General features: G+C 40.4%; 1 protein-coding gene across 3 annotated transcripts in view; it reads left to right on the top strand.

Annotated features, from left to right (window-relative positions):
- Positions 1 to 13,604, top strand: part of SLC38A9 (solute carrier family 38 member 9) — a 70,099-nt gene extending 56,495 nt beyond the window's left edge. For 2 of the 3 annotated variants that reach the window (XM_054987210.1, XM_054987211.1), the window contains 3 exons: positions 2,098 to 2,246; positions 7,640 to 7,729; positions 12,028 to 13,604. In XM_054987210.1, coding sequence (XP_054843185.1) covers positions 2,098 to 2,246; positions 7,640 to 7,729; positions 12,028 to 12,193 — 405 coding nt within the window. In that variant the 3' untranslated portion in view covers positions 12,194 to 13,604. The remainder of the gene's footprint in view (positions 1 to 2,097; positions 2,247 to 7,639; positions 7,730 to 12,027) is intronic. The other variant, XM_054987212.1, reaches the window with a different exon arrangement.
- Positions 13,605 to 14,080: the final 476 nt, after the last annotated feature.

The raw sequence follows: 14,080 nt of genomic DNA, 5'->3' as shown, positions 1-14,080 counted from the left end.
ACTTTATTGAGGCATAAGCTTTCGAGAACCACAGCTGTCTTTGTCAGATGAAGATGCTTATGCCTCAATAAAATTGGTTAGTCTTAAAGGTGCTACTGGACTTTTTACTATTTTGCAACTACAGACTAACATGGCTAACTCCTCTGGATCTATAGCCAAAGAGGTGAAAGTTAATTGCTTTGGAGTGGTAATGATTCTAGCAAAGGACAATGCTTGCTCAAAGACTTCTGGCTTACACTGCATTTGAAATTTCAAAGGAGGCAGCAAACCACAGTCTCATCACCTACCTGCAGTACATCAAACCATTCACGCCAGTGGTCACAATTAGCGGTGTGTGATATAGCATTTGTATACTGGTCAGTTAGCCAGATTTATGCTGATCTGGCAAAATCTGGCTATGCCCATTCAAAATAGAGAATCCTAGATCAGATCTGGGAAGCCAGATACTAATGGACTGGATTAAATCAAGTTTATTCAGTTTAATTTGGCAAATGCTGCTGCAGGCTGGCTTTTTTTTTTCTTTCTAGGCATGGGGAGGGGAGGAAGCAAGACTGTCTCCCTCAGCCCATGCCCTCACAGCTCCCCATGCTCCTGGCTGGCTCCTCTCCCAGCCTCTGTCTGCTGCCTCCTGTCTCCCGCCAGCTTCATGTCGCTCTTCTGCTGTGGAGTTTGCCTCAGCAGTGCTTTGAGCCACTTTGTACTGCTGCCCTCTCACTCACTGCTGCTGCCCCAGAGGATCCCTTCAAGCCACCGGCAGCTATCTTTTAAACTGTGGTTTGTCGAGCAAGCCTTATATCCCTTTGCTACAGTTTAGGGCTCTCTGGTTTGACATTGGTTCCCTTGCTATAGTTTGGTTTTGTTAAACGTTGTTGGTTCAGCTTGCACTGGGACTGGCTTTTGGCCAGGGGTTGCCTTTGCTTAAGGTTTCTCTTTGCCTGGAAAGCCTTGGAAATGTTTCTCATGTAGGAAACAATGGAGTGTAGCTAGGGGCAGCCTATTCAGGGTCCCATAGAACTGGCCCCCTGGGCGCAATCTTGCTGAAACTTGAGTAATCTTTAGTGAACAGGAAGTAGTAGGTTCCCTGCAAATTTAGTGGAGTTTGCTTGAAAAAAACCCTTCCAGCTACTCTGGATAGTTTTCCCCATAGGGAATAATGACTGGATGAATTCAGGATTCTCTAATCCTACCATACCAGATTAGAGAATCTGACCCAGATTTCAAGGATACCGAATTTTTATGGTATCCCTGATACCTGGATACAGATTGAGCCAAATATTCTTGGGGTGCACTCCCCTAGTTACTGTGACAAACAAATGCCGCCCAAAGTTAGCAAAAAAAAAAGAAAAGAATAACTGCACTATGCAAAGAACATAAACAACATAATTATATTAAATAATTGTGTGTTCTATTATGTGAACAAATCCACTAAATATTAATATTACATAGATATAATTGAGGACACTGTTATAGCAACTCATTCAAAACAAAAGTAAACACAATGAAACCAATACAGACGTCAGTAGAAAAGCATACATTCATGATCTACACAACAGTATTGTTCCAGTATTGTTCCAGTATTGTTGTGTAGATCATGAATGTATGCTTTTCTGTTGACATCTGTACTGTATCTATGTATTGTATCCACGTAACACACAGTTATTTAATATAATGTTGTTTATTTATGTTCTTATCCTAGCGCAGCGCTGATCTTGTTTCTTGCTACCTTTTACACTGCTTTCCCCCCTCTTTTTTCCCCTTGTTTCTCCCTAAAAGTTGTTATTACTTTAGCTGTTCATTTGTATCCACCCTTCATTTAGGAAGACCAAGGGGTAATTTCAACTTTCTTTGTATAGGTGTAGATGCATTTTAAAGATGGAAATGTGTAAAAGGAAAGGGATTGTACCAATATAGATAATGTCTCTCAGTGAGTTCTCAGTGTTTGTCTGAGAACCAAAACATACCAGGGTTGCCATTTTGTATGTGCATTAATGATGATGACTATATTATTTCAGTTTTTCCTCTGGTATATTAATAGCAGATGAAAATGCATAGCGTAACTGTCTGCCATTTTTGTCTCATTAGCCTTTCCTCTGTTAGAATTTTTTAGACAATTTCCCCAGTGATGACGTCATGTCATTTCTTGGACGAATATTCCTGCTGTTCCAGATGATGACTGTATACCCACTGCTTGGTTACTTGGCACGAGTCCAGCTTTTAGGACACGTTTTTGGGAATGTTTACCCAAGGTAAAGACAACTCTTGGCTTACATACCAAAGCAGCCAACTCTGGCGAGGAACTTCACAATAGTCTGAAGAACTCTTGAGGAGATGCAGGCTGCCATTGGCAAATGAGCTGATAATATCAGGGTTGAAATCATTCCACAACAGTCATGCTTCATAACAGACTTCTAACTCTGGGCATTGGTGCCCCAACTCCTATTTCCAAAAGAAAGAATCCCCTTAAATAATAAGATTTTCATGCTTGCCTAGGTAGTCCTTGTGGGCCATCCAGTTGCAACAAGTTTTGTGGACAGAGTTAAGAAGGTGTCTTAAGGAGTAAATAGTAATCCTCTTTAAATCCCTATAGCCCAGAGTCACTTCCTAGCCCTAAGGAAAACAAGTCCATGAGAATCCTGAAGTCTTCTGTTTTGAGGGTATTTTTAGGAAGAGTACTTTGACATGGAGTCCTACTGTGAAACAACTCCCTAACCATTCTGTTGGCGAACATATTCAAACTGAACTGCCGTGGCATAGATGGGGAGAAGTAAATATAATTTGAAAACTGTCTCTGCACCTGACAGTGAACTTCCAGCTTTCCATCTGCCAGCTACAGTTGTTTGTTAATTCACATTTTTATTAGCTCACCTCACTGCCCTCATTTGTGATTAAAGGAACCAATTTGTAACCAGGTATATGTTCTGCGTGGCTCTCCGCTCAGTAGAGGCCTGGGACTATTTGTAATCAAATGTTTATTGCTGTATCTCTGAATGCAAAGTAGTCTTTTGGTGGATATTTTTAGGACTATGTTACTCCCTAAAGAAAGGAGGAGGAGGAATCCCACATGTAAAGAACTATATGGTCTGGAAAGTGATAACGTCCACTTACAGTGGCTCCTTTGGATCTAATCCCGTGGCTTGGTCCCAATTTCACTTGAAAAATGCTTTTTCAGATCTATAGTTCAGAAGAGATGGAGGCAATTCTACAAATATTTGAAAACTGTCTCATGTTCCTGTCTTCAAACTTTACTTGTCTAAATGTTTGCTTCATTTGCTGAGGTCCGTAGGAAAATTGTCTGTCTTCATCTTCCAACTCTTATCTTGCATTTTATAGTCTGCCCTGAATCTCATAGTCCTGAAAGACTGAACACATACAGATGTGGTAATTACTGTCTTACTGGCAGTAAAATTTTGGGGGGAGATGGGATAAAACCAGATAGCTGCATTACTGGAAGAAAAATGCAGTCTAATCCCCACATTTTGGCAATACGCTGAGAACCCATTTCAGCTGAACTTTAAGGAAGAATTAAGGAATTTCCCCCCTGCCAAATAACACTTCTCTGACTGTTTGTTTTATTGAGAAACACATTCTTCCTGGGTTGTTTTTCTGAGTAAGGTCTGTTTTCCGTCCAGAAGTTTAAAATGACAAATATGAGAATCTGCTTTCTGCTGTGGGCTGGGCAGGACCCATGTTATTGCACGCATACTTACTGTGACACTTTTGCAATTCATTTTGTGGATAAAATTGTATTGCTGCGCCTCATGATAGGGCTGCGTCTGCTTTTAATAATTCCATTCATGTGCCGATGACAAATATACTCTGGGCGTTGTTCTTAACTGCTGCCACGAGTAGTTGGAATATGGCTGAATGGCAGAGCAACCTGCCTTGCGCACAGAAGATCCCAGGGTCCATTCTTGTTGTCTCCAGTTAAAAGATCTCAGGTTGTTAGTGGCTGTTGGCAGGAAGACCTTTCTCTGCCTGAGTTCCTGGAGCGCTGCTGCCAGACAGAATACACTGTATTTGCCTGGGTAGGACAATGGTTTCATGCCATTATAGGGCAACTTCATATATCTCATCTCCCAAGTATTCATTTAATTTGTGTTACTTCTTCACCAAAAGTCTTGGGAATGGTGGCTTAGTCTCTCAGCTAGCCTTGTGTTGTCAGGTGAGCAGCAGTGACTTGCCCAGTGCTACCAGCCAACTTCCCCATCCAAACCCAATGTTCTAGCTACTATGTTGCTTTTGTTGGACAAACATAGAAACCAGAATAAGCATCATTATGTAGCTTCAGAAGGCCCAGATTAAGCTGGTTTAATGCATTAGAGAAATCTGATTATTATTATTATTCATATATTACATTTATAAACTGCTTTTCTACTGGAAGTGCCCAATGTGGTAGACATGGCATTATGTTTTTAATCATCTGTTTACTGTTCTGGTTCTGACCGTATAGTCTTCCAAGTAGGGCAGACTATAGATGTAAAGAGATGGGGGATGCTTACTAAATATTGCTATAAAACCTCCATTCATATTGACGGAGTTACCTGCAAGTCACCTTTAGAACTACTGGTACTCAATAGATGGTAGAAAATACTAGTTGGAAATGTAGATTGCCATCTTGCGAGTTTCATTGAAATATGGTGAACTGACAAAACCCTATCCTTGTTACTGGATTTCATTGTGAGTTTCCATACAAGAAAGCTCTTATCTTCCTGAGAATTTCCTTATCTTTTAAATAATACCAACATGTCTTCTTTCATTGATGACAAACCACTTGTTGGGGGTTGCCAGTTAATCAGATATGCTGGACATTCAAGCTCATTGGTCTCTTCTGCTCCCTGCCCAGAAAAATCAGCAGCAACCAAACCCATCCCATTGGTAATGCCATAGAGACAGCCCCTCTCGCTTGATAGGACCCATCTTTCCAAGCCATGGAGCCATCCCATGCAACTGGCAAACAAAAGAGCCCGCTTCTTGGAAGCCCTCTGGCAGATCTGGCTCCTGAGAGCTCAGTGCAGGAGAAGGGGGCACTGGAGATCAGCTGGCAGGAGCACAGCAATAGCCAGAGTCATCAGACTGGCTGGAGAGTCAGAAGTGGGGCACATACAAGTGCCAGCTAACAAAGCATTTACTGTAAATATTCAGGTTCTCCAAGTGTGTGCGCTCAGTCTCTTTTTAAAAGAAGGCTTATTAATTGAGGGCATGACCTTGTTAATTAAGGTGCACAGGGATTAGTATGGTCCTGTGTGCATTTTTCTGCGTTTAATGAGACTTGTATGCAGGAGGCATTCTCAGAAGACTCTATGCTACAGTCTTTACTTCTCCAATATACAGTTGTGTGACAACAAATAAATTCCCCCCTATAGGGAATTTTCCAGTATCTTAAGTGAGGAAGGTAAGTAAACTAAAATCTATGAGCCCAGCTGGACTCTCTCAACCACTTTCAGTTGGCTTCTTCCAGACATGTATGTTGGTTGTCAAATCAGAGGGCGAGATGTGTCCAAGGCCCCCAGTAATTTGGCCTCCTCCATACTTTCCCCCCTTCTTTTTGCCCAATGTGCCGAGTCATTAACTTACTTACTGTGCGCTATCCAGATACCTATTAGCAAGTAATCATTTTTAGGGTTATAGTAACTCCAAACACTCAAACAAAAATAATATGTTACTGGAAAAATGTGATTCTCCCCCAGGCTACCTAAATCATCATCATTTGACATGAATACGATTGTATTTGTTTCATGAACCTATTACTGAATAGTGTGTTGTGATGTCATGATGAGTAATGAAAACCCCCCTCCATCCCCACCAACCGGAGCACAATATTTTGTGAACTTTTTAATGCTACAGAGGCTGTGTGCTTTCCTTGCTATATAAATCTAGCTGGGGAGCAGCCCCCAGCCCTTGAAGAAGACAACATGCACAGTTCTACATATAGCAATGTTCTGGATGTGATTTACTGCTTTGTGGTATCTTCATTCTGCCTATACCCTATATTATGAAATGACTATTTGGCTATGTCAGTTTTAATTTACTCACTTACATATAAATATAAGACTTGGTTGGTATTCGGTAACCTAGACTGAGATACAGGTTTTGATTTTTAAAGCTTTTTTAAGGGAATAGAATTGTTATCCACTACAGGTATGGCTCATTCTTGCTAACAGTATGGAAAAACTACTGACACTTTGCATTTCTGGGCCTTGCCTAACCTTAGTCAGTATCTTCTACCAGGTTCTCAACCAGGCATCCTAGAAAGATGTCGGCGAACAACTGGAAATGGCATCTAATCCAACTGGGCAGATATTCTTCTTATCTGTAGCCCCACCCCCCATGGCATTTTCAAATCCAATGCCCCCTTATTTTTGTGGTGCTCTAAAGGTCCTTGTATATTTGCTGCTCTTATGGTGTGTTTCTTTTAGTACAGTCTCTGGTATTTCATTACTGTTCATCATTTTTATGGCTCAGAGCTGTTTACTTTCACCAAGCATTAGCAGCCTTCCTTTATTTTGCTAATTTCCTTAATTCCACTCCAGCTAGCTATGTCACATTTCCTAAGTCGTAAATAAAAAGGAAACTAAATGAGAGCCTCAAAGCAACATGGTTTGGCTCTTAGATTTTTACCCATTAATTTGTTCCTTTTTTGCCAGTGTGAAGCAGTTGTAGACTCAGAGAGAGACTAATGTATTTTAAGAAGAGGCCAGGACAGATACTTTAATAGGTTTTGATACATTGCTGCCATGAAAAAAATGGAATGGGGGCTATGGAGGGAAAGTATTTGCCCTTGTCTTTGAATCTGCTGATACTTCCTACATGAACTGATATTACTATGCAACCAGACATATTCTACACATGGTTCTTTTATTTCATTTTCATTATAAACACCATTTCTAAGCAGATATCCTTCACGGTTTCTTAAGCCAAAATTCGTTTTCATCCAGAACCTGAATTGGTATTTAAATAAAGTTAATGTTTGTTTGCATTAAGAGAGAGGGCTTGTTTAGAATGTGAAAATTCCCCAAAGTTTTTTTTTCTAGTTAGAAACTTCATAGAAGTATAATAACCTTCCTGTTTATATCTCCAAAGATCTAATTTTAATGAAAATGGTTTCTAGGCATGAGTCCTGCAAGCCTAAACATTTCTTTAATCTCTCAAAATGCTTAAGCTTTGCTTGTGCATTTTGCGTAATACTTTCCAGTACCTTGAAGAGTTGTCAACTGGCATTCATTAGCCTGTGTGTGCATCTCAGATCATTTTCTGAATCCAAAATGCTGCTTTTTCATGTGGAAATTGAGCTCCAGAGTGTGCAGTCTTGGTTTTGGGGGTTTTTTTGTTGGTATGCAGATGTCAGTCTGGAAAACTGGAGTGCAGCATACTTCTTATAGTTCCATTGTTTTCAGAAGAACTGCCAAATCATACACATTCCATCTTAATATTAGCAGAGAGTCCAAAACTTGTTAGGAACGGATGCTTGGAGGGTACAGTAGTTGTGGAGATCGTTGCTGAATGAATCACTTTTAGTGGATGAGTAATAGAAATGGAAATATTTTCACTAACTTACTGAATCTAATAAAGAGAGTTGGCCTTGTAGCAACGTGCATTTGTGCAACGTAGACAACTGACTTCCTTTTTTCTTCTCTTGCAGTATTTTCCATGTGTTGGTTTTGAACATTGCAGTTGTAGGCGTTAGCGTCACCATGGCCATGTTTTACCCTAACATAGGCGGGATCATAAGGTACTCTTGCATTTTGAATGTGATTGTTATAGTTTTGAAAGTTGAAAGCACCATTTGTCCTGTAGAAATGATTGATTTAACATAATAGTTAGAGCTGATGCTGGTATTTGGCTAAGGAAACCTAAGAAAATGGCAGGCTGATCTGGCCACCATGATGAAGGTTTACAGTGAGCCTGTACAAGTGACCAAACTAGCTAGGGAAGAAGGGCGCACACTCACCCTGGAATTGTTTGCTCATCCTATCAAATGGCCAGTTTCCTCTTACCACATTTTGAGTGCAGATGCTTGGGAAAATATGTGATTAAATTGCCGTTGCTTAGGATGACATTTAGCACGTGTAAAAAAAGATGTGATATATGCAGAGATTCTCTCCAGAATCATTATTCGTATATCCTGAACAGAGCTGTAACTAGACACTTTCTGTGGCATAGATAGACAAAATCTGTGCTTCTTCTTCTTTGTTAAGTGAACATGACAGCTATAATTCTACAACTTTAAAACACTGCACTTTGAAATTTTTAAATATATATTCTAATACAAGCAAATGTCAGTCAGTAAAGAATAGTTTGGAAGTCTTTAAAAATCTGTTTCTTATTTATTGCCATTTAATTCCTTGCTTTTGCTTAAACACTGTCCTTCCAGTTCCAAACTTTTGTGAAAGGTATTCTAAATTAAATATTTCACACCCTGTTGTTTATAAGCTTTTAACAGATGGCCCCACAAATCTCATTCATATTTCCTATATAAACAAAAAAGAGAAGATCCAAGTAAGTTTGGGCAGTATGCTGGTGAGCCGCAGCCAGTCCAATAAACTGGGTATGACCATTTTCTGCCTTCCCAGCCATCTTGCCACACTCTGAAGTTCTGTCATCAGCACCATACTCTTGACTGAGATTCCTATCACAGCTATAAAATACAGCTATCATTTTTTAGTCAAGTTTCCTGATGTGAGTGGCTGGGAGTTGATTTTCTCAAAACTTGATTTAAAATCAGGTCTCACATAAACCAGACTGTTCTTGTTCAGTCCTGAGGAGACAGCAGGGTATCTAAGCAGGGGAGAGAAGTTTCAAAGTGGTATTTGAGCTAGGAGGGTATATGTTGGTATGTATGTAGTTCTGGCTAAAATACCTTCATCCCCCCACCCCTCAGACCTGTGCTAGAAGAATGGATATGACTTGTCACCCATATTTTTTTCTTCCAATATCATTTTTTTTCTTCAGACCAGCCCTGGATAGCTCTGATTTTGGTTGGAGATGTGGAGGGAGAGGATTTCAGTCCAATTTCCCCTGTTCACACCACTTTCCTCAATTTATATTCTAGCTCATTCCCAAAGCTGCTATTCACTGTAGGGAGAAAAGAGTATTTATTTTTCTCCAGTAGGATTTACAGAAACAGTAAGACGTGATACAATTTAGATTTGGGAGAAAGGTTTAAATACTTTTCACTGCATCAGTGCTGCAGTGATCAAAATCATAGCCCCTTCTTCCCATGGCTTTGAAATAAAGAAAGATGTTGTATGACTCGATCATAGATATTCTGCCTGACATCTGTGTTTGACCCCAACCACCTTTGGCTCTAGACAGCTTGACCAATTGCCCAGCTTACCTGAATAAGTGGCAGAATCGAATTAATCACATTGCATGTAGAACATTGTAAACCAGCTTGTTCGGACAGAGATGGATTCCTTCCTGATCATTTAGTCCTACCAGAATATGAACTGTACACAAGCCTGGCCCTTTCATTTCACGTTCCTGCAGTTTGTGGGGAATAGTACTGCCAAAAGGCTCATTAAACTGATGGAAGAGAACAATTGCTTGACAGTGTTGTCAGTTCATGGTTCAATGAAGCCTTTTAGAAGTGGTTCGTGAAGGTGGTGAGGCAAGAAGGCAGGGTGTGTCCATACTTGTCTCCTTGGGGTTTTTAAAATTACGCAGTTTCAAGAGATGTGCTGCTTAGCCTGCCCCTTTTCTTACAAGTTGGGCAAATTTCCAAAGTGAGAGCAAAACGCCTTATTCAAAGTCCTTGGATAAGGTGAAAGGTAGGAAAGCTGCTTATTAAAGCATCTGGAGGTGTGGCTGGAATAGCCCCAGCCTGCTGGTTAGCCAGAGTATTATGGAAACAAACACTTCCAGCACTGCAAAAGGCTGAGATAATAAGGCGTACACAATTAGATTTGTTTTACTTTCCTTTGAACACTTAACTCTTGTTAATTTTACTTGTAATAAGGCAGGTAAATCTTTAGGGGGAGCAAATAATTAGTTCCTTTAAAAAAAAAAAGAATGGGTAGGATGGACACTCCAGTGCAGGAGAAAAGGGAAGCACATAATCCTTTTAAAACTTTTTTCGTCAAGAAAAGAAAGCTGTTAGTGTGGTGGCCAAGAGGGTGAAAAATGACCTACTCCTGCCATGAACTCACTAAGGGGCATTATGCAGACCATAGACTCTCAACCCTCCCATCTGTAATGTAGGCATAATAATGCTGACCTATTCTACAGGAGTGTTATAAGGATTCCTGAGATCAGGTATGTAGAACATGCTGTTAGCATTAGATAAATGCTGTTTCACTTATTGTTGTTCCTTGAAATGTTATTGCGGTATTGAAATACACGTTGCCAAACTGGAGACAATAATATTGCAGTTAAGACTGTGTGCTGGTAGACGTGGTGACCCAAAACCGAATGAAAGGGTTTAAGAACACAGGATGATTTTTACCAAACATAACTGCTAAGATCCAGAGAGCTGTTTTGGGCACACCTAAAAGCATGATTATGCATAGCGGCTTCTGGCTTAGACAGCAAATCCTTCTTCGGTATATTCCTTTTGTTTCCAAAAGCAATTTCACTGCATGGCATGGAAAGCAGTTGTTCAAGAAATGCAACTTCATACTCTTTATGGTGCACAGAAATAACTGAATATGATCCTGTACACATAATAATTTATTGCTGCATAATTTATTGATGTTATTTATATTATTTATTATTTATAGTCCATCTTATTGTCCATATAATATTTATAGTCCACCTTTCTCACTGAGACTCAAGGTGGATTGCACAGTGTTAAGTCAATACAATCAACGGCTGGTACCTTCAATAAACAATGCAAGAGTATAGATTGCAGAAATTTGAAAGCAGCAGAGAACTGAATACCTACATGAAACACTGCAGAAACAAAACATAAGTGATTTGACATGAACCTATTAAACGATGCAGAAACTCCCAGCAAGAACATATCTACACCAACAGATTGTATTTAGTAGTGTAGTCTACAGCTCCTATCCCTTTACCACATCTGTCTGATCCAGTTCTTACAGCACAGGCCTATTAGCTGAGTAAAAATCCCTCCTGAATAATTCAGTTTTGCATAGCTTGAGGAAAGTCAAGAGAGTGGGAGTTCTCCTGACCTCTTCAGGCAGGCCATTCCATAAAGTAGGGACCACAACAGAGAACGCATTTGTATAAGCAGCTGTTAGTTTTGCCCAACTGCAGGGTGGTATCTGCAGAAGGCCCTATTTGGATGAGTGAAGCTGCCGTGATACAGCATAGGGAGAGAGACAATCCTGCAGATACGAGGGACCAAGGTCATGAAGGGCTTTTTTATGTGATTGTTAATAGCTTGAATTGAGCCCTGCAGCTGATAGAGGGCTGGTGATGTGACTGTAGAATGAAAGTAATATGCATGCTCCACCTAGTTCCTGATAATAATCAAGCTCCTGATAATAGCCAAGCAGTGGCATTCTGCACCAGCTGGAATCCCCCAATTGATTTTGAACCTACATAGAGTGTATTACAGTTGTTTGGCCTCGATGTTCATGGCATGAACCCAGGTAGCCAGATTGGCTGCATCAAGGTAGAAGGCCATCTTCCAGGTTTGTCTTGAGTTGGGATAAAGGCATTTTTGCAGCTGCATTTACTTATTTCTCTAGCAATTGTGTTGGATTCAGTACAACACCTGATCTCTTAACAGAGTCAACCAGGGTCAGCTGAATCCCATCAAAAGCAGGGAGCACAGTGTCTTTCAAGATCTCCACCTTCCCACCAGCATCACTTCTGTCTTGTCTGGGTTCAGTGGTTTGCTTTCAGCCTTTCAATAAAGCTTGTGTATGTACAGCACGGTGGTGGTCTTTATTTGTTTTTTAAAAACCCTCACATTCCAGACAGGGAGGAGGGGGCAGCTGATAACAGCTGTGTTCTGCAGCAAGTAAACATCTGCTAAGAGATACGGGCGTTGGTGAGGGATTCTTTTCTGTCATAAAATTTCTGGGAAGATTAGATTAAATCTTTTTTTCCCCCTTCCCCCAGATATTCCGGAGCAATGTGTGGTCTGGCCTTTGTGTTCGTTTATCCATCCCTCATCTACGTTATCTCTTTGCATCGGGAGGGGCAACTGACGTGGCTGACGCTGGTTGTTCACATCTTGATCATCCTCCTGGGAGTGGCTAACCTGATTGCACAGTTTCCACTGTGAATATGGATCTAATTTTGGATCAGTTTTTCTTTCTTGGGAGATACTCCGGGAGGCATAAGAAGTTACTTTGAACAACAGATCGTAGAAGATGGAGGACCGCCTATCTATGGCAGTGAACTTTTTTTCCCAAAGGAAAGCTGTGCTTTAAAGAAACCTTCTTTAGGAAATGGACAATGTACTTGTGGATCTGCTTCATCATAGCAAACTGAATAGTCCAAGTGAATTTATGATGTAACTATACTGATAACCAGCAGAAATTGGTTCCAGTAATTCCATTTTAAATTCATATTTGGGTAAATGTATATTCTTTCACCCATGGAAAAAGCTATCCAAGAACTTTTTATAGAATATTTTCAGACCAGATTTATGTTACATGATGTCCTTGCAAGTTAACAGAACGAATGGACTTGCCTGTTATTAAAGTTCAGCACTGTGGTGACATATGTCAAAATAGTCTAAAATTGGTTAGGATATTTATTGGTGAAATGTAGCACAGATCAAATGATAAAATGTATTGGGTTTTTTTAAAAAAAGCTTTATCTTTATTCCGTTGACTTTTTAGAAGATGTGATAAATACACTTTGTACTGGGAAAAGTGTTCTGCTATTCATGCACCAATACCTAGATTATCTGGACATGGCTGCATGATTACGGCACAACACAACAATAGTTATTGAAGTGACGATCCTAGATCTTCCTTACATGCTTCCTGTGTTTGAAAGAACTTAGCTGCCAGCCTTATTAGTTTGAACTGACTTTGAACTCCTATAGTGTTTTGAAGGTGAACATTAATATGATCATGTTGTCACAAGAGCCTGGCTTTAAAATGTATGTGTATTGGCCTCTTGTTACAACATGACAACCGGCATCCTGCACATCCAGTGTGTGCCCCTTTAGGATTTCTCAATCTGGAAACCCCGAAAGTTGGGAAACTGTATTTGTCACTGCTTATCTACACATCACGTTTAAACAGAAGTGGAATCCAAGTATACATAGATGGACACCTGTGACAGACAGCTGCAAGGATTTTAAGTGGAGAGTCCTAATTCACCTTCACTCCCCAATTCCTTGTTCAGATACCACCATCTCCGCTGTTCTGGGTTCAAGAGACAGTTGCCCCACCCTAGTATTTTACCATGTGGCTGCACAATTTATTTCTTGCTGCTTCTCCCATCTCCAAACAGCCCTTGGAATTGGTGGTGCAGGTATTATGTGAGGTGCACAACGGATGACTGCACAGCCTTGTACGATCCCTGCACTAATTCAGGATTGCTTTGCAGAGCCAGCAAATGGAAACTCTGTGAAGTGCCGTCAGCTTTGGGATCTCTCTTTGTATATGTGGCTTGACGTGAATTAGAAATATGGGAAGCTGTAAACAGGAGGAAAAATAAATTGGTGCTACTTTAATTTTTTAAGGACTTTTATTTTACATGTGTCGTATGGTTTAGACTTTCTCATGTGTAATTGGACATGACCTGCCTGATCTTTTGTACTTTGCCATTTATGGAACCCATTTTTTCCATGCCTACACTCTTAAAAGCTTGGCTTCCTCTACAGGAAGTAATAATGAGGGCTGGACTAACATAGACTGCGCTGAAGAAACGGTATGTTGTGACAAGCCCTGATTAATGATATGGGGTGCAGTGCATGCTTTTTCTTAAATCCATGGTAACTTGTTGAGTGACTTCTGCGGTCAAAAAAAAGTTGCCCTTAAACCTTGTTTTCCTCTCTTTCCCCTCTGTTAAAGTGTCTAGAATGAGCATTTCTTGGGAACTTGTGGGAGGGAGCAGCAGCCTCCAGATGCATGATCCTCTTCCTGCAGCTTCTTCCTGATGGGGCTGAACATTCCCCACGATTGCTTAATTTAACGTCAGATCTGTGCTGCTT

This window comes from Eublepharis macularius, chromosome 8 (genome assembly GCF_028583425.1).
Source record: "Eublepharis macularius isolate TG4126 chromosome 8, MPM_Emac_v1.0, whole genome shotgun sequence".
Taxonomy (NCBI): domain Eukaryota; kingdom Metazoa; phylum Chordata; class Lepidosauria; order Squamata; family Eublepharidae; genus Eublepharis; species Eublepharis macularius.
The sequence above is the reverse complement of the archived record's forward strand: the minus strand, read 5'-3'. Positions and strand labels throughout refer to the sequence as shown.